Source organism: Dendrobates tinctorius, unplaced genomic scaffold (genome assembly GCF_039654945.1).
Source record: "Dendrobates tinctorius isolate UK_male_01 unplaced genomic scaffold, ASM3965494v1 ptg000308l, whole genome shotgun sequence".
In the NCBI taxonomy this organism is placed as follows: domain Eukaryota; kingdom Metazoa; phylum Chordata; class Amphibia; order Anura; family Dendrobatidae; genus Dendrobates; species Dendrobates tinctorius.
The window spans coordinates 1083524-1104629 of NW_027361975.1; the positions used below are offsets into that span (position 1 = coordinate 1083524).

General features: G+C 46.0%; 1 protein-coding gene across 1 annotated transcript; it reads right to left on the reverse strand.

The window, feature by feature from the left end:
- Positions 1 to 8685: 8685 nt before the first annotated feature.
- On the reverse strand, positions 8686 to 20153 carry LOC141073610 (deoxycytidine kinase 2-like). The gene is made up of 7 exons (XM_073560909.1): positions 19977 to 20153; positions 18513 to 18628; positions 13664 to 13857; positions 13428 to 13575; positions 13216 to 13331; positions 12430 to 12529; positions 8686 to 9054 (listed from the first exon to the last, which is right to left on the reverse strand). The coding sequence occupies exons 1-7, from the start codon at positions 20068 to 20070 to the stop codon at positions 9028 to 9030; spliced, it is 795 nt and encodes a 264-aa protein (XP_073417010.1). The 5' UTR covers positions 20071 to 20153; the 3' UTR covers positions 8686 to 9027.
- Between the last annotated feature and the right edge of the window lie 953 nt (positions 20154 to 21106).

The following is a 21106-nucleotide window of genomic DNA, read 5'->3' on the forward strand; positions in this document are numbered from 1 at the left end:
CATGGCAGTGGCTCCTTACAATCAGAGACTCTAAAAGCAGGTACACTGGTGTCCAACGTTGGTATATCTCGTATTATCGACACTCACTTTAAATTCCCCACTTTCCCTTCCCATCCCTTTAAGTTTAGCTTAGTTGTGTTATAACTGTCTTTCTACACATATTCTAAACAAAGATTCTGTAGTCAAGGATACCGTATGAATTTAAGTGCCTTTTTCTTTCTATGTATTTCCCCCTGCGAGGGGATCCTTGTACTCTAATGTGATTGTATTTCATGTTAAGTGATGTTTCCATTTCAATAAAATTGTTGAAACTAAAATGATATCTTGGTTGATTAAACAACCACAGGATGGATTTAATCTTTATTTTCAGTTTTGAGTTAGAGATGCTCGTGCTCCAGGACAGGCGTCATGTGATGCTCTGATTAGCTATTCATACTGAAGACTGCTGACAGGTCACTGATCCCTCAGTTATCTGCCCCTCTAGTTTACATAATGAATATATGTACATACAAAAAAACCCTTCTGCAGGCAGGTGCAAGCCATGGTCCCTGGGTTGCAGCATAATCGCATGTTTAATGTGCAGTTAATGTGCTTGATGTTTTCCTGAGTATATATACAACAAATAAATCTATTTTAAAATGGCACCCACGCAGTAGCAGCTATCAGTGTATATAGGTAATCCGATAGCTACTACTGTAAATGCGTTGGCGGCGCCATCTTGCTAGAGAAAATTAGAATTAGACTTACCGATAATTCGGTTTCTAGAAACCTTCCACGACAGCATAGGAGGATGTCTCCACGCCCTAATGGGGGACAGGAAGCACGAGAGGTTAAAAGGTCCCTCCCACCTCCCTCTCACCAGTGACTTATAACTGATTACCATAGCACCGGTTACCTTAGGATTCTCAGAATTTGTCCAAGAATGCAGGGAGGGAAATAGTGGTGTCGTGGAAGGTTTCTAGAAACCGAATTACCGGTAAGTCTAATTCTATTTTCTCTAGCAACCTTCCACGACAGCATAGGAGGCATAACAACCTATACTGCACTAGGGGGGGGACAACGGCCAGAAGAACTTTCCGGCCAAAGACTAGATCCCTGTTGGACACAAGGTCTAATCTATAGTGTTTAGTAAAAGTATGTAAGGAGGACCAGGTCGCTGCCTTACAAATCTGCTCTGAAGATGCACCTGCCCTCTCAGCCCATGACGTAGAGGTAGATCGTGTTGAGTGCGCTTTGATCCCTGCAGGGGGAGTGGTGTTTTGCACTAGGTATGCTTCAGAGATAGCCTTTTTAATCCAATTGACAATGGTGTTCTTTGCCACCTTCTTTCCTCTGTTTGGACCAGAGGTATGGATAAATAGGTTGTGGTCGATTCTATATGGTTTGGTGTACTCCAAGTAGTGGAGAATTATACGTCTTACATCCAGCGTGTGAAACATCTCCTCTTTGGGGTTTGCTGGGTTTTGACAGAATGAAGGAAGAATTATATTCTGAGACCTATGAAAGTCAGACACAACCTTTGGTAGAATAGATGGATCAAGGGAGAGAACTATGGAATCGTCTCTAATTGTTAGGTAGGGTTCCTTGACTGAGAGAGCCTGGAGCTCTCCTACTCGCCTTGCTGAGGTTATTGCTACAAGGAAGGCTAACTTATAGGTGAGGAGCTGAGAAGTACAGGATGACAGAGGCTCAAAGGGTGATTGAGTGAGTCCCGTAAGCACCACATTCAAGTCTCGTGGCGGAACAGAAACTAGTTTTTTTGGATGTAGCCTAGCGGCTGATGTCATGAATCTTCTTATCCATCTGTGGTTAGCCAAGTCACAGTCAAACATAGAGCTTAATGCTGACACCTGTACTTTCAGAGTGCTAGGTTTTAGACCTAGTTCCAGCCCCCTCTGTAAGAAATCCAGGATATGGGAAATGTTAGGGTTCTCCGGGTCGGGCAGGTCTGGCAGACACCATGAGGAGAATCTTTTCCATATTTTATTATATATGGCAATGGTAACCGGCTTCCGAGATTTCTGGAGGGTTTTAATTACCGCCTCCGATAGCCCCTTGGCTCTCAAGATCTGGGCTTCAGAAACCAGGCCGCTAGCTTCATTCCGCGGAGGTTTGGGTGATATAGAGGGCCCTGCAAGAGAAGGTCGTCTTCTGTGGGTAGGATGAATGGCCCATCTACCCGTAGTTCCGTAATTAGCGAATACCAGCTCCTCTTTGGCCACAGCGGAGCTGCTAGAATGGTTGGGGTCTGATCCTCCCGGATTTTCTTCAGGGTTGCAGCAAGGATTGGAACTGGCGGGAAGGCATATGCCAGACGGAACCTCCACTTGTGGGCAAAGGCGTCCACTCCCAGGGATCTGTCCCTGGGGTTCAGGGAGAAGTAGTCGCTCACTTGAGCATTCTCTACTGAGGCTAGAAGGTCCACCTCCGGGAGACCCCACCTGCTGACTAGTGTTCGAAAGATTCTTCCATTCAGGGTCCACTCGCCAGGCTGGATGCGTTTTCTGCTCATGAAATCTGCCTGAAGATTGGCCGTACCCTTCAGGTGGACCGCTGTCAGGGAACGGAGGTGTCTTTCGGCCCAGAAAAATATTCGGCCTGAGGCCCTCCAGGTTGCTGGATCTTGTGCCGCCCTGATGCCTGAGATGTGCCACTGTTGTTATGTTGTCCGAGTAGACTCTGATATATTGATCTTGGACCAGGTGTCTTGCTGCCCGGAGGGCTTCCTCCACTGCCTTCAGCTCCCTGAAGTTTAAGGATCTTGCACTCATTTTCTGGCTCCATAACCCTTGGAATGGCTGCCGAGACACTACAGCTCCCCAGACTTTTTGCTAGCGTCTGTCGTTACCGTAACTAAGGGGATCTGGGACCAGTTGATTCCCCTGCACAGGTTTTTGCGGTCCATCCACCATGCCAGTGAAGCTTTCACTGTTCCTGGGGCCTGGACTCTTTTTTTGTTCAGGCAGGTGTGATCCCTGTTCCAGTTTCTTAAGATATGGGATTGGAGTGTTCTGGAGTGGGCCTGAGCCCAGGGCACCGACTGGATGCAGGAGGTCATTAACCCTAGTATGGACATGGCTGACCTGAGGGTCGGGGACCTTTGTCCCCTGAAATCTGAGACTCTTGACATTATGGACCTCTGATGTTCCTCCGGGAGGAAGGACATTTGATTCCTTGCATCTAGTAGGATTCCTAAGAATTTTACCTCCTGAGAGGGTTGAATTTGGGATTTCTTTATATTTGGGATCCACCCCAATGATTGGAGAATGTCCAGAGTCTGGGCTACCTGGTCTTCCAGGGTCTGGTAGGTGGACCCTATTATTAGTAGGTTGTGTCCAGGTAAGGTACAATACATATACTATGGCTTCTGATGTAGGACACGGCTTCTGTCATGATTTTGGAAAACACTTGAGGGGCAGAGGATATTCCAAAGGGAAGCACATTGTATTGAAAGTGCTTGACTTCCTGACGAATCGCAAACCTCAGATACTTTGTAGGAAGGATGTATGGGGATGTGGAAATAAGCATCCTTCAGATCTATGGTTGCCATGAAGTATGACGGTCCTATCAGAGGAATGGCGGTCTTTACTGACTCCATCTTGAATTTGCGGTATGCAATGTGTCGGTTGAGGCCTTTCAGATTTATTATTATTCTTGCCTCCCCTGTGGGCTTTTTTTACCAGGAACATTCTGGAATAATGCCCCTTTCCTTGTTCCTCCGCAGGGACCCGAGATGGCATTTGAGTGTAGAAGAAGCCGAATGCCGGATTTTAGTGCTGGGATCTCCCGAGGTGGTAGGGACGTAACTTTTATACCCCGTAGGGGGGGAGGAGTCGAGCTCTAGCAGTAGGCCCTCTCTGATCACAATGAGGACCCAGGGGCTGTTGGAAATCAACTGCCAAGCAAGAAAAAAACCTTGAAAGCCTTCCCCTGACCGGGGTCGAGTCATTGCTTTTCTTGTGGTTGTTGCTGCTGCTGCTGGGGGACCAGGATGTTCCTGCCTCTCCCTTTAGCGTAGCTCCATCTTCCCATCTTTCCCTTTCCTCGCGGTTGGGATGACTGGCTCTGGGGGGCTCGAAAAAGACGCTTTCTTGTGGTGCTCTGCTCTGGAAGCACCTTGTTTTTATCTGTGGCCTTTTCTAGAATTTTGTCTAAGGCCGGGCCGAAAACATGTTCGCCTTTGAAGGGTAAAGCGCAGAGTTTAACCTTGGAAGTAACATCCCCGCTCCATGTTTTAAGCCAGAGGGCCAGCCTGGCGGAATTTGACTGGACCATAGCCCTGGCCGAGGCACGGATCATCTCCATTGATGCATCCGCCAGGAAACCCGTAGCTCTCTGCAAGATAGGAAGGGAGTTAAGGAGGTCACTCCTTGAGGTACCACGAGAAATATGGCTCTCTAGCTCCTCAATCCATTGGAAGAGGGACCTAGAGCCACAAGTGGACGCGATTCCTGATTTTAAAGTAAAGGCAGAGGTTTCCCAGGCTTTTCTTAGGAGGCTTTCTGCTTTACGGTCCATCGGGTCTCTAAGCTGGGATGCATCATCGAATGGCAGAACCATCTTTTTTTACCACCTTTGCTACCTGGACATCTACGTTCGGGATGTCCCATCTAAATTCCTTTCCCTCTAGGGGAAATCTATGTCGGAGTTCTGAAGGGGCTGAGTAGCGTTTTTCTGGATATTCCCATGCCTGGGAAATCATATCTGCTACACTCCTGTGAACTGGAAAACCCGTTCGCTTAGGCCCTTCATATCCACCGAACATGTGATCCTGTGCTGTCTGCGTGACAGGTTCGTCCTCTAAGCCCATAGTGGCACGTACTGCACTGACCTGCTCCTCCGCGGAAAGGAGGTACCTTCTAGTGTCGGCTGACCTAGAGGTTCCTGGTTGTTCCCAATTCCCGGACCCCGAATTGTATGATCTTTCTGATTCTGAATCCTCTATTTGAATTTTCCGTTTTTTAGGGGGTGGTGAACCACAATCGGAGGGGGGCAGGGCAGCTAGAGGTTTGAACCTGCTGGGTAACCAAGCTGCGGATTTTCTCGATCAATGACGGATGCTCAGCCCTAACCACCTTATCCGTGCAAGCTTGACATAGCTGCTTCTCCCAATTTGAGGGAAGTTTTGTGCTGCATATGGCACACTTGGCCGACTTGCTAGATGTATTGGTGCTCTCATGGGCAGACTTTTCTCCCTATGGAATAAGGGGGAGAAGTATTTTGAGGACCTATGCCCTGACCGCACCATTAGGACCCACCCCTGGACACTTACTGTGGCTGGGGCAGCGCTGGGCTCTGCAGACGCAGGGCAGGAAGACCCGTCCATGCTAACAGGGGAGTCGGCGTCTTAATATGAGATTAACCCCGCCCTCAGCGCAGTCATGTTTCCCCCTCCTCCTCCCTGGGTGCCAGAGCAGGTACAGCAAGCGCTGGTGAGCTCCATGCGCCGGCAACAGGATGGGGGCCGCCACGACAGCACATCCTCCTCATACCCCGCTAGTGACGCGCCTGACGTCACTTCCGGTATTGCACTGCGCGCAGAGGGAGGAGAGACCGGAGAGCTGCGGGAGGCCTCCGGTCAGGGAGAACTGGCCCGCTTTACTCCCCATAGGGGAGCGTGGGAGGGCCAGGAAACTGTCCCGAGTTCAATAGAAAACGGGAGCAGATCGGAGGAGGGGAGGCGGCGCCACCGACCACCACTGCCCGGCTTCTAGATCTTCCAGGTACGCTGCGGCAGCCGGCCACACAGCATACCAGACCTCTCCATGCCCCATGGGGGACAGGAAAGTCACTGGTGAGAGGGACCTTTTAACCTCTCATGCTTCCTGTCCCCCATTAGGGCGTGGAGACATCCTCCCATGCTGTCGTGGAAGGTTGCTAGAGAAAGAAGCAGCAGATCACCAAGAGCTGCTACTGCACAGGCAGTGCCATCTTGGAGGAATTTATTTTCTTGTCTAGCAAGATGGCACCACCGGCGCATGCGCAGTAGCAGCTATTGGATCTCCTCTATTTACACACATCAGCTACTGCACAGGTGCCATTTTAAAATGGATTTTTATACTCCACAGGAAAACATCAAGCACATTCATTAACTGCACTTTAAACATGCAATTATGCTGCAGCCCATGGGCCAGGGGTGGCACCTGCTTGCATATGGTGTTTTTTTTTTTTTAAGTATGTACATATATCATGTTAACTAGGTGGCATATCACTGAGGGATCATTGACCTGTCAGCAGTCAGCATTATGAATGCCTAAACAGACCACCATGTGAAGACCCTCCACAGGCCGCACTGAAGCGCAAGAATCTCCAACTCAAAATAAAAGATGCAACCACAAGACAGATTTCATTAACCAAGGTATCATTTTAATCATGATAACAGCACCAACCTGACACTGTAGTTAGGGTGGTTTCACATTAGCGTTTCAGGGCGCGACGGCCTGTACTAAACCCCACCCCCTGCCACATATCCTCCGGTAGCTCTGCCTATGGGCACATGACGCTGCATGCATCCCCTATCTTTATCACTAGGGACGCAGGCCGTGCACAGTATGCGCTTGGCGGCGCATGTGTCCTTTTGACGGTGTGCCGAGCGCAACCACATTGCAAGGTTGTGGTTGTTGCTGCTGCTGGGGGACCAGGATGTTCCTGCCTCTCCCTTTAGCATAGCTCCATCTTCCCGTCTTTCCCTTTCCTCGTGGTTGGGATGACTGGCTCTGGGGGGCTCGAAAAAGACACTTTCTTGTGGTCCTCTGCTCTGGAAGCACCTTCTTTTTATCTGTGGCCTTTTCTAGAATTTTGTCTAAGGCCGGGCTGAAAACATGTTCGCCTTTGAAGGGTAAAGCGCAGAGTTTAACCTTGGAAGTAACATCCCCACTCCATGTTTTAAGCCAGAGGGCCCACCTGGTGGAATTTGACTGGACCATAACCCTGGCCGAGGCATGGATCATCTCCATTGATGCATCTGCCAGGAAACCCGTAGCTCTCTACAAGATAGGAAGGGAGTTAAGGAGGTCACTCCTTGAGGTACCATGAGAAATATGGCTCTCTAGCTCCTCAATCCATTGGAAGAGGGACCTAGAGACACAAGTGGACGCGATTCCTGATTTTAAAGTAAAGGCAGAGGTTTCCCAGGCTTTTCTTAGGAGGCTTTCTGCTTTACAGTCCATCAGGTCTCTAAGCTGGGATGCATCATCGAACCGCAGAACCATTTTTTTTTACCACCCTTGCTACCTGGACATCTACTTTATCACTGGGGACGCAGGCCATGCGCAGTATGCGCTTGGTGGCGCATGCGTCCTTTTGACGGTGTGCCGAGAGCAACCTCATTGCAACAGGTTGCGTTTGGCACTGGTCGGCGTACCATCAAAAGGACACATGCGCCGCCAAACGCATACTGCGCACGGCCTGCGTCCCCAGTGATAAAGATAGGGGACGCATGCGGCGTCATGCACCCGTAGGCCAGAGTTACCGGAGGAGGCACGGCTTAGCGGTGGCCACGTGCAGGCCGTCGCTGCACCCTGAAACGCTAATGTGAAACCACCCTTAACAGTGCATAATTCTGCTGACAGTCACCTTTAAGATCTCCTCACTAATAGTTTTGTGAAAGCAGTCAACAGATTCCTCTGCTAGTCCACTGCTAGCAGAGTCTTACATAGCACACTCCCTGGTTTGTTTTTTGGTCTCTCCAGATTTAAAGGTTGCTCTGGGATACACAACGCATCTTCTCTGGACACTGCAGAGTCTTTAGAGACTGCTCGACTGGCTGTCCCTCCAGTGGCCACACGAATTGTGAACGGGTGGCGGCTGCTTGCTCTGGTCCTCCATGGTAAACCAGGAGGTGCGGTTAAGCTGGAGCCTAAGGGTGTGTGCACACACACTGCGGATTCTGCTGCGGATCCGCAGCGGTTTCCCATCTCCTCCATTGTGGAGATGGTGAAGCTGCAGGGCCAAACCGCAGAATAATCCGCAGGTCTTTTGACCTGCGGATTTTGCAAAATCCACACGGATGAATCCACAGACCAATCCGCAGCATGTGCACGTACCCTAAAGCAGCCTCTTGGCAGCCATCTTCCAGTCTGCTTCCTCTGGCGAGTGCCCTATGCTCAGAATGCTTTAACATAGCCACAATCACCTAATCAGTCTTTGTAGCATGTTAGCATACCATAAGTCCATTAAAATATGAGGCAGAGGATTTTTTTTTTTTTTTCCAAAAAGAGAACATTTGCAACTGGATTGAGCAATCAGGTAGTAGACTTTCATTTGTGTAATTATGTGCTTGCTGAGCGTTTCCATAAGGGATACAGCATTTATGTAATTAAACACCAATACACAAATTTGTCTGGATTGTAGACATCCATTGTACCACAAGACGACATAAGTCATTGATTTTATTTTCTATAAAAACAGCAATAAAATGACACCTTCTTGGAAGATATAAGATGTAAAGCACAGACATATTTCAGACACTTCTAAAATGCAAGTTAGGGTTGTGGCGTATGCAAGCCAAAATGACAACCACTTCATAAAAAAGGACAATAATTTGTAATATATCATTAAAAAAAAAAAAAAAAAAAAAAAAAAAAAAAACTAGCAGATTTAGTAATGTAGATCTAGAGTCAGCTTTACAGACTCCACAGTGCTGATGTAAGCCAACATCATGCTCTGAAAATATATATATATATATATATATATATATATATATATATACACACACACACACACACACACATACATACATATTATTTTGTACAAAAGTTGCCATTTAGGTTTCAAAAAGCGTTCAAGGAAAAACCAACTACTAATGCAAGTGGTTATGTTATAAAACCCATTTCACAAATCTTAATGCAGAAATTATAAAAATTAAAGCAAAAGCCTATATTTACAAAGCTAAACAAATGCTAAAAAGTTTAAATATATTTGAGGTATGAACATAAAAATAAGAAACAAATGGAAGAAGGCTTTGATGACAAGGAAGAAAATCCAACTAGTTGCAAGACATCAAGTAGAAAGCTTTTCAAGTCGTGGTTAGAGGGTCATGAGAAAGTCTTTGACCTAAAATGGTGAAAAAAAAATATTTTATATACACAGAAAAATATAGTTTTCCCTCATGCCAAGAAACATCTACAGTTATTTTGAAAGGTGGTTTTGTACACAAAATTACTGCAAATCAGTGAGGATTTTGTGTGCATTAACCCCTTCTCAAAGAGAAAACTACCCCCCCCCCTCCCTACTTTTACAAGAGACATAACTTGGATTTTCATTTTGAATAGTGTTGTCCACTACTAGGACAACCTCTTCTTTACTTAATTGTTTGGCTGCTATAAGGGGAGAGAAAAAAAAAAAAAAAAAAAAAAAAAAAAAAAAAAAAAAAAAAACCCCCCCCCCCACACAACTTATACTCTCATCCAATGTTCACACTTGTGGTCCCATGGTTATCTTGACACAGGAGCCTAGCACCCAAAAAGTGCAGGCATAGTTATCCACACATTCATAAAAATTGAACATGAGGAGGAAGTCAGATCAAATGCAGCCCTGTCTTCCTGTTGAGTTAGTACAAAGGTGGGGTCAGCCAGTGCTGATGGTATGGGAGGAGAGTAAAAGGGTTTTTTTTATATTAACCCCTTCACCCAGTTTTCACATTCATGACCAGGCCAAATTTTACAATTTTGACTAAGTGTCACTATGTGGGAATAACTCTGGAACGCATCAAAGGATCCCACTGCTTCGGACATTGTATTTCATGATAGTGGTAAAACTTCAATATGACTTAGTTTTTGTGAAAATTTAACAATTTTTAGGGTGTGCACACGCTGCGGTGTACAGTACCATTCAAACCTATAAAAAAAAAAAAAAAAAAAAAAAAAAAAAAAAAAAGCAGTGCAGAATTTTCCGCACGGATTTGCTGCGGTTTCAAATCCGCAGAAAGAATTGACATTCCGCTGCGGTTTGCCATCTCCTCCATTGAGATGAAAAACCGTAGGTCTTTTGACCTGCGGATTTTACAAAATCCGCGAGCCAAATCTGCACCCCTTTCCGCAGCGTGTGCACGTAGCCTTAAACTTAAATGGAATCTGTCACCCTTTTTTCAACTATGAGCTGCTGACACCAACATCAGTGGCTTATCTACAGCAGTGGGCCTCCTCGCCTGTCATAACAGCTTCAACTTTATTGGCTGGATGCCGACACAGTTGACCGCATTGATGATAGAAGGAGCATTACGTTTCCTCTCCGATCATCCCTCTTTCAGCGTCAGACGTCCCCGAAGCAGACACGGACAGGGGGTCGCGATGTCACTGCTCGGCACCCACTGTCTGGAGATGAGCTGAAGCTCAGAGGAATGAGGAGGAAGAGGAGAGTATTGTATTTATTTTATTTTTTAATGGGGGTGCATTATACTGCTGTCTGCCTATGGGGGGGCTACGTGATGCTACAGTCTGCCTATGGGAGAGCTGCATTATACAATACAGAGTCTGCCTATGGATGGGCATTATACAATAGAGTGCCTATGAGGAGTGCATTATACAATACAGAGTCTGCCAATGGGGAGTGCATTATACTATATGGAGGCTATTTAGGGCACCATCATACACAGTGTGGAGATTAGTGAGGGGGCCATCATACAGTGTTGGAGCCATCAAACAGTTTGGGGGATACTAAGAGGTCAGTATATCATAGAATCATATGTATCAGTATATACACAGTAAGGGCCATTATACTGTGTAAGCATCATACTGTGTATAGGGGAGCTGAAAAGGGGGAGACTCAGGACATTATTAAATGTAAAGTGGGCACTTGTTATAGGGGAACTTAGGTTATTGTGACCGTCAAAGGGGCACACTGGACATTACTTTCTAAAGGACAAAATGTGGGCACAGTTTTCTAGGGCACTTGCACCCGGTATTACTATATTACAGAGGGATGCTTTAGAATTTAGAGAGCACAGAGAACCACACAGTAGGTGCAGTTAAAAGTGACATACGGCCACAGCAGCTCAGTATTGTGGCGTTAGCAGGATGAGGAGTTTGTGCAGGTTGGGGATAGATGTGGACAGTGCTGAAAACATGAGATGTGAAATGTGGCTGTTATAATCTCTGCAGCCGTGTCCTGGCTGGAGGAGTTGTCATGTCGGTCTGGGCCTGATGGAAAAGACTTGAAAAGTGAACGATTCCATCGGAAAGAATGTCAGCTGTAAGTCACCAGCTATAATGGTGCTGTAATCTCATATGTTCTGTAGGACTGGCATCTACCACTGACCATATAGTCATATCAATGTTGGTCTTTATATAGAGTATTTTCAGTAACAGCACAGTCATCTGCTGAGGTTCTCCTACATCCACTAATAGGGCGCATCAGCCAGTTGTAAATCAAGGTTACCTGGTTAGGGGCCCACTCAGAAGTTTTGCCCCCCCCTGAAACAAAACCCTAGCTACACCTCTGGGCAGCAGAGTTACTCTGGACTCAGTCTGGTCTCTGTTCAGCAGTAGCTTTTTCAGAAATGCACAAAACTGGTCACCCGCGTTTATGCACTCCTATAAAGACAGACACTGCCGGATCACAAGTCAGAGGGTGTCCACAGTGCCTCCATCTGCCTCATAGGGAATTTTCCGCCGGGAGTTCCATCTGAATCACATATTTCACAGTTTTACACGGAGAACCCAGTGTAAGTGCTCAGCATAGCACGCAGGATAAATGCACTACTGTGAAATCTTTGAGAGGCAGAATTAACAAAAACAGAATGTGAAGAAATGATTGTATTTTTTATGCCGTTTCTTGTGCAGTATAAGTGAATAGACTAGTATTCTTCAGGTCGGTGTGATTACAGCAATACCAGATTTATATCAGGTTTTCACGTGTTTGGCTGCTGTCACACTAAGATGCTTTTTATTGCAAAAGCTAATTTTTTGAATCACCATATTTTGACAGCCAAAATATGGAAGAGTTATGGTTAAACAAATTCATGTAAGAGCTTGTTTTTTGCGGGACGAAGTGATGCTTTTATCGGAACAATTTTTGGGCAAATTAAATTTTTTTCAATTGCCTGTTTAGATTTTTGGGAGGCAGAATAAACAAAAACCAACAATGCAGGAATTGATTTTTTATGCTTTTCCGCATGTGGTAAAATAGATAAGGCAGCTTTATGGTTTGGGTTAGTACAATTACAGCAATACCACATATTTGTTTTGGCGCTGTTAAATTTTATAGAAAAATTTTTTTTTAATCTCTATTCTGAGAGCTATAAATTTTTCCACCGACAGCTGTATGGTGGCTCTTTTTTACATTTTGAAGGACAAAAGCAGAAATGTCATGATTACCACCTCTGTTTTGGACCAGTTTAGCCTTTCAATGCCAATGCACAATATGCAAATGGTAAATGGTGAGTATTCACACACTGCAGTTTGAGTTCTGTATTTTTTGTAAAGCTCTTACCTTGTCAATCAATGCTTCTTGTTGGATCCTATCATTTTTGAAGTCATCGTTTATATCCAAGACTAGAATTGGGGTGTGTCTCAGGGACTCACAATCCACTCTAGAGCAAAAGAACATGTTCAGGTTTGTTGAAAGTTGCATTAACTAAGAGGGCTGTGACCAGCACCCTAAACAAGCCTCTTGTGTAACCTAATACTAAGCAATCACCACCTCCATGAGTTGGTAGGATGTGAGTGGTTGCCTCATCCGTATTTTGCATCTGCACTTAATTTCAGGGTGCAGCCAGGCCCAGCTTTTTTGACCTTGTAAACTAGGGTGTCTGCTCTCATGGGTTGCATTCATATAGTGCTGGGTAGCCCAACTGATCTAATAGTATGGGAGTCACTAATAGGCTGTAAGCCAGAGACTGCATTACCTGTGTGTGACCAGCACCCTATACAAGCCTCTTTTGTGCAACCTAATACTAAGCAATCACTCCCTCCATGAGTTGGTAGGCTGTGAATGGTTACCTCATCTGTATTTTGCATCTGTATTGCCACCATGTTTATTACATGGGTTTGCTGCATCCTGAGTGCACTAGTTCTAAGACCTGGGCAGGTAAGCAATGCAGTCCCTTTGTGCTATATTAATTTTGCTTTAGCCAAGAGGGCTCAAAGGTCAAACTTCTTTCCAAAATGTAATTGGACAAATCTCAAATAGTATACGTATACATTAGACTGACTTTCAGTTTCAAATCCTATAGAGAAAACAAAAACTTTGATGCCCCCACTATACCACAAGACTTACTGTGTTGTTCTGTCATAGAGCCATTTCTCATGTTTATAATGCAGGCTTTCCAAGTATTCCAGTTCAATCCCTTGTTCCTCCTCCCTGCCTCTCGAATGCAGTCTGCCCATACATTTCTGAAGAGTGAAAGAACAAGATTATGTTGTATTAAGAGTTCCTCTGCTTCTAGGTTATGAGACACCAGAGGGGGGGGGGGGGGGAGGGATTCGTACCTGGGGAGTTGCCCGGAGATATATTATTCCATCCAGCTCAATCTCACCCTCAAACTGTTTGAGAAGCCATGTGTGCCAGTCCTGATAGATAGCCCACTCCGTCTCATTGATGTTCCCAGATTCAAACAAGCTTGAGGCAAAGATGTACCTATATGGCCAATAATAGGGTGTGACACAGGCACTTCTGTTCTAGAAAACATTTTCTTACTGACAATAAGCAATAAAGAGGTGCTCACCGATCACTGTACACCGAGCGCTCAAAGAACTGTACTGGATGCTCCGCTTCTCTTAGTTTAGGAGACACAGGTTTCAACTGAGCCCTCACACGGCTTAAGCAAGCATACGTCTGGAAGGTGTAAGCCCAACGTGTTGGCTTGTCGTATAGCATTTGAAGGAGGTTTCCACCACTCTTCTGTGATGTAGACAGTTCCTTAAAGAGAAGTGAAAACACCTATAAATCAGAAAACTTACATGGACAACTCTCAAAAGGGACTGTCAGCACAGAATGACTGTTCAAACATTCAGGTGCATCATCGTGCCGCCAGTAATTCAACACCACTATCCCACCTATTTCTATGAATCCAGAGCAGTCAAAGCACAAAACAACTGACGACAAAAGTACAGGCACTCGTGGCATCAAGAAGTGGTCAATGATTTAAATGTACACCTGCTTGTTTTCCCTATAATCACCACCCTTCTCTGGCTCTATCAAGCCAGAGCTGTCAAAGAATGGGAGTGGACATAGCAGTAAAATAAAAATAAACACAAGCAGGCAGGAAGGGATTGGCCATGCAGTGAAGCACTTAGCAACAGGACTTGGTTTGAACCATTATTCTGTGCTGACAAAGTCCATTTAAAGCAAGTCTGTAGGCACAAAATGACTGTTCAAACCAAGTACATGTTCTCAGTGTACCCTATCGCTGAACAGTTCAGTACACCTTCTCACCAGTCTTTACCCTCCCTGGCTCCTATCAAAGCCGTCAATCATGGAAGAGCAGTGCTGACACTGTACAAACATGACAAGTAGGTGGAAAGGTGCACTGAACTGGTTGGGCACCAAGTGTACCAAGAGCTTGGACTTGGTTTGAGCAGTCATTTTATACATTGTCATTTGAAAAAGCAGTAGTTTTTTCATGACATTATACTTCATGGTATTGGTAATTTGTGTGAAATGACTTGTGTTCATGAAACAAAATTTTTTTTTTTTGCACTTTTCAAACTTCATTTATGCTCTTAAATTAGTCATGCCACACAAAATAGTTAATAAATAACATTTCTCACATGTCTACTTTACATCAGTATAACTTTTAAAAAATTTTTTCTAGGAAGTTAAAAGTGGATTTCTCATTTTTCCAACAAAATTTACAAATTCATTTTTTTGGGACAACATTATATCTGAAGTGACTGAGGGGCCTGTATGACAGCAAATACCCAAAAGTGACACCATTCTAAAAGACTGCACCCCTCAAGGTGCTCAAAACCACATTCAAGAAGTTTATTAACTCTTCAGGTGCTTCACAGGAACTGAAGCAACGTGGGAGGAAAATAATTTGTGGAAAAAAAAAAAAGTCTAAAGTAAAGATTTTCACAAGGGTAACAGGAAAAAAAAAAAAAAAAAAAAAAAAAAGACCCCAAATATTGTGCAATTTCTGCCCAGTACGCTTATACCTCATACGTGGAGGAAAACTACTCTGCACACGTCAAGGCTTGGAAGACAAGGAGTGACGTTTTGGAATGCAGACTTGATGAAACTGTCTGCGAGAGTCATGTCGCATTTGGAGAGTCTCTGATGTGCCGAAAAAACCCAACAAGTGATACTATTTTGGAATTGATCTACAGTTTTCTGGCATGTGAAACTTTATAATGTAGTGAGTGGCTTACGCAAGTTGAGTAGTGTACGTCAGGTTGCCATAAGTCAGTTGTGCAACTCAGAAATGAATTTAGTAGTCCATGGATGTATGGTACAGTCTAAAGTATTCTTTCATACACAGAACAGGTTTGTCGGGGCAGGTATCGCATTGATAAGTGGCATCATTGTGTATCTCCCTTCTGTAACACTGCCTTTTTCACAACCTTCCTTTCTTTGTGCATTCAGAGACCTCACCGGGGAAAGGTTGACCTGGTACGATAAGAACACATTCAGGTTCGGAAGTACTGGGGCCCGCTCCTTCCTGATCTCCAAACATTAAGGCCTTGATCACTACCTCCTGGAACTGAAGGTACAGACCGGTGTGGCCTGCACATTGTGATAGCACATAAGCATTGTACATTTCCACCTGTAAGATGTGCACAGCCAGCTTCTTGTACCATACCTTGGCTTTTCTAATGGCACTGTACAGTTAGAAAACTATTAGATCAACTGTTCTTGCATGTTCTTGCTGTACCACAGTACAGTCTGGTTTGTTGACCTGTGTAGAGGTACTTCGTACAGCGGTGGAGGTGCTGCCATCACCATGTAAAGTGGTCAAGAAAAGGTTATCCCTCATCCTTGGACCATATTATTGTTACATTGGGCCCCATCCTCACCCTTTCTGAGCAGCTTCGTAATTTCTCATCTTAGGAAGGCCCTTCTGATTTTTGCAGACAGTACCACAGGCTGCTGTAGCTCGCCCAGAGAGGGACTTGAGTGGGATGCGGATATAAAAGTTATTTATGCAGATATGGCAACCTTTATCCAACAGTGGGTGCACCAAATCCCACACAATTTTCTCACTCACTACCAGGACAGAGGGACATTTAGGTGGTTCAATCCAGGGGTCCTTCCCTTCATAAACTCTAAACAATGGGGGTGTACCCCGAGGTACTCACACAGCTTTAAAGGGTTTTCCCACACACAAGTTAAGTTTAATCACTAGGTCTGACCGTACAGGGACGTTGTCTGATTGTACCACATCTCCTGGGTAGGGGAGGAAGCACAGTATAAAAACATTACAATATGGGATCAAATGATTCTCTTTCAAGTAAAACATTTTTAAGAAACAAAACCTTCTGGGGGTGTGAGAGGTCCACACAGGGTCAGTAACTGGGCACTGGATCATTTTTTGTCCTGGAAAGTCTGTGTGGCAGATCAGTATCACTTGAAGAGGAGGGGGAAAAAAAAAAAAAAAAAAAAAAAAAAAAAAAAAGGAAGGTGGGATACTCTCCCTAACAGTGTCAGAAGCAAAAAGGCATATGCCTCCTCCGCTGAATAAAGTGATTGTGATGAGCAGGACATTTTCTCACAGATGTTGTGTTTACTAAGTTTATTCAGGTGTGCGAGTGCTTTGTGTAAAACTAATTTAGAGGAGGGGGGAAAAAAAAAAAAAAAATTGGTCTGTCAGTGATGTTAGTCACTGACCAGCACTCAATGGCTGTAGGACACATGCATGAATGTGGTGCAAAAAAGGCAAAAAATCCTTGCCATAGGAAATGCTAATCAGTGATGTGTGTCTTAGTAGCTGTAGGTTGCACACTGAGGTGGAGCAAAGGTGGGAGTGAATTAAAAAAAAAAAAAAAAAAAAAAAAAGGAAAAGGTTGTGGAAAACAGCGAGCACAAGCGTGGATCAGTGATTTGTGTCATTGATCAGTGCTCAGCGGCTACAGGATGCACATAGAAAAAAACTGACAAATCAAGCACTGATCAGTGCTTGGTGACAGAAGGGTGATTGGGATGGATTTGGAATGTCTTTCTTCTTCATCAGCAGGACCACCAGCAGCAATGGCACAGGCTTGAAAAAGGTCTGTGGCACACCAAGGCCCAGCACAGCACGACAGATCAATTCCACGACCGCTCTGCAACATCTCGAAGACAGAATGGGGAAGAACAGGAGGATCAGCGATTGTAGTTTCTGGGGGTGTCGCCACTGCCTGGGACGACCACTACTCCATGTGCCATGTTGACAAAATCAGCAGGCAGCTTAATACAATCATCGCGACAGAGGTGCTGCGTTAAAGATATGACGTAGCCCAGGGGTCCCCCAACCGCCGGTCCGCGGCCCAGCACCGGGCCGCTGCAGTGCCCTTGCCGGTCCGCGGACACAAGGGGAGCCATCCAAGCAGCTCCGCTGCCTGCAAGAGGGAATAGCAGGAGCAGGAGCGGAGCTGCAAGGACCCGTCCAGCTTCCTGCCCGCCCTTCCTGTCTGACTGACACAGAGAGGAGCGCGCCGCTGCCGTGTCAGAGCGAGGAAGCGCGGGCGATGCTGCGGACAGGTGAGAGGTGGTGTCTGTGGAGCCTGGCCCTGGAGGAGATGGGGACATGAGGAGAAGGCCATGATGGGGGTGATGGGAGACGGCAGTGATGGAGAGACGGCAGTGATGGAGCACTCATTCAAAACCTATGGTGAGTTGAGTCATATTATAAATGTTATTTAATTATAAGTATGCACTGCTACACTACAACCGTGTCCATAGCCCTGCCCCCTTATGACCAAAGCCCCACCCCTGCCACACCTCCATCCCCGCCCTGCCATGGAAGAATGGTCTTGCTTGAAACCGGTCCCTGGTGCAAAAAAGGTTGGGGACCACTGACGTAGCCATACGTCCAAGGTTGTTAAGTACCTACCAACCTGGATATTGCAACATTCAAGGTCGTAGAGGCGTTAAAACAGTGAAAGGCAAACTGGTTTAGCAATATAAACTATTAGGCCGGGATCACACTACCGTGTGTGATGCGAGAAATTCACACGAGTCTCTCGCATCAAACACCCGGGCGCTTCCGCCAACACTCAGGACTGGAGCTGCGGCTGCATGCATTTCTATGCAGCCGCAGCTCCGGTCCTGAGTGCTGGGTGTTGATGCGAGAGACTAGTGAGAGTTTCTCGCAAAACACACGGTAGTGTGATCCCAGTCTTAGGGAGAGTCTTTCCAGCATTTTTTCAGTTTTTTTAACCAGACATGCCCCAAGTAACTGTCAATTGCCCCTAGTTTGCATTTTCATATGAATACACATATATACATACATCAAATATATTTAATGTCTAAAAAGGGTAAATCTAGTGCTCACTGAAAGGCAGCCATGAATGTCCTCCTCAGATAAGGAAACTGGACTATAAAGAAGTGGCCATCAGCACCTCCTTTTGTGAGAGCAGCAAGAGCTAGAAGAATACCTCGTGCTCGTTCTCCACAGTCTGCACATTACACCACTTGGCGATGGGTTCAGGAACAACCTCCCAGTCATCACTCGCCTGCTCCAGAATTCGGACAAACGTAGATTTCCCAGCAGCTGCAAAAACAGAAGGTCAAAACAATGATGTCTAGGGCAATGTGGCTCAGGACAGAGGTGATAAAGGTTGACAGCGTGGCAGAATAAACTATGGTGAAGAACCTGACTAAAACTGTATGCCCATACATAAAGAAAAACACTGTGTACCATGCAGCTCCCTGCACACCTATTACAGGTGTCTGGAGAAAAGACCATTTATCCCTTCTCGCACCATGAGGTAAAAAAAATTATATATTTTATACACACACACACACACACACACAGTTAAGTTGGCCATTTTCTAGGACAGGGGACTCAAACATGCAGCCCGCAGGCACTGAAGACCCCTTCATGATGCCTGCCCACACATGCAGTGACTCCACAAAGCAATACCTAAGCCAGCCGCTGGCAAATCAGACGCCAGAACATAGGCGTGCCGGCGTGGCAACGTGTGATATCACAGTAATGCGCCAGCACCAGTTAGCTGCTGGCCTCTGATTGCCTGGCAGCTTGCATTGGTACTGCTGTGCAGAGTCTCTGGGCGGCAATACAGTTCCATCGAATGTACATCCAAGGGCACACACTCAACTGAAATAAGGTGCTGCCGGCGGCGGCTCCTGTATTAGGCCGTGATCATCAAGGGGTCTACAGTGCCTGCGGCCACATGGACAGTAAGGATGTGGAGGACGCGGCAACAAGACGTTTGCTAAAATTACTATGTAGTGCTAATTGTAAGACAATATATTACTGTATGTGGCCAATTAGGGAAAGAAGATTTTAAAGAAATAAATGCATGAAAAAAACTGTTCTGCCAGTATAAGTGGTGTTACACCCAGCACAGTCAGAGCCCTGCTCTAGGAGGTATAGAGTGTAGGGCAGGCGTCGGCTGGGTTTCCAGCCAGGACCGATCACTAGTAGCTGCACTTCCCACCATCACACCTAATTGGCGGTGGCCACAGACTGGGCTCTGGAGGAAACAGGTATTGTGCAATATTCACTGCAGGGCTATTTTGTAATGCAGGAGATCAGAACAATTAGAAAGTCCCCTAGAGGGCCACAATACAAAAATAGATATAAATTTACTTACATATGTAAAAAAAGAAAATTCACCCACATTACTAGTGAAGTGTCCATGATAAATACAAGTGCTCTCTCACGGCCGGACATAGGGGGCGCTGCCGCCATCGTAACCAGAAAACCCGCCAGAATTTCACAGCTGCTACGTTCCAATGAAATCAAAGCGTGGAGAGGCGGGAGCTGCGCCCCCTGCACCGGCCGCTTGTGTGCGGACATCCAGCATATACCGGACTGTACATCCCGCTCACGGCGCATCCCTACAACACCGTCCGATGTGTGGCTGCACACTTACCGATGTTCCCTTCTATGGAAAGCTTCTTGCAGCGCTTGTGGAAGCTGAGGTCCAGGCTGGGGCTGTAGCACGTTCTCTTGGGTGGAGTGGCCATAGCCTGCGAGGAACCGTGAGCGCTTCACAAATGCAAAGCTTAAGCTGCAGGGGACGGGGAGGAATAACACGAACAAAATGTTAACTGCAGGCTGATGTTTATAAGGCTCGGGCATTCGGCCAATCAGAATAGAGAAGACATCGCTGCAGCCAATGATAGCACGAAGGCCGGGCCACACCACCCAATCAATGAAGAAGAGGCCGGCCTAAAAAGCGCGGCATGTTCGAAGCTGGATGTGTGGCGTTCGGTGAACGCTGGTATGAGGCGGTGGAGCCCCCGTGACGTCACCAGCAGGCGGGAAATCCTTGATTCTTATCTGCGTGGCAGTGGACGTGACCGACCCTCAGGCAGAGCTGCTGTCTGCCGTGCCTCAATATGGCCGTGGTACCAGCCTTACCCGACGCTTAAAAGTATATGTACACATGCCCACAAGTACTTAACAGATTTTTCTGCACCAAGAACTAAAGTCTAAGACCATGTTCACACAGTCAGTTTTATACTTCAGTATGTGTAAGCCAAAGCCAGTAGTAGGTGATAAATCCCGAACTAGTGACATGTTTTTAGTATACTTTTCCTGTAAGGTCGGGGTCACACATGCGAGAAACTCGTGCAAGTCTTTCGCATGAAATCCCGACACTGGGATCGGAGCGTGCCGGCGGCAGTGCCGGGTGTTCATGCGAGAGACTCGGACGAGTTTCTCGCATGTGTGAACCTGGCCTAATTGTTCCACTCCTGATTTTGGCTCACACACAGGGGCCCGGGCAGTTTAGAAGGCGTGGGCTGATGACAAACGTCAGAGATAGTGGCGCGCTACGCAAATTTTTCCCTTATGTACAGCACTATACATAACATGGTACTATGCAAAATAGAGCAGGGTGGGAGATTAATCTTCCCAAGGGTCCACATGACAGACCATGACTGTGGAACCGCACCAATAGGCTGCTCAAAATGTTATATTTTTTTTATATTAATAGTATGACTTAATCCTGAGCAGAATTAAGTATGCTGACATTCCCCTATATACAGTATGAGATCC

Excerpts from the sequence above, each read along its gene's own strand:
- LOC141073610 (XM_073560909.1), bottom strand. The coding sequence starts at position 20,070 with ATGGCCACTCCACCCAAGAGAACGTGCTACAGCCCCAGCCTGGACCTC. Across the intron at positions 13,576-13,663 it reads CGCTCGGTGTACAGTGATCG|GTACATCTTTGCCTCAAGCT; the intron begins GTGAGCACCTCT and ends TTGGCCATATAG. Across the intron at positions 12,530-13,215 it reads CTCTATGACAGAACAACACA|AGTGGATTGTGAGTCCCTGA; the intron begins GTAAGTCTTGTG and ends CTTTTGCTCTAG.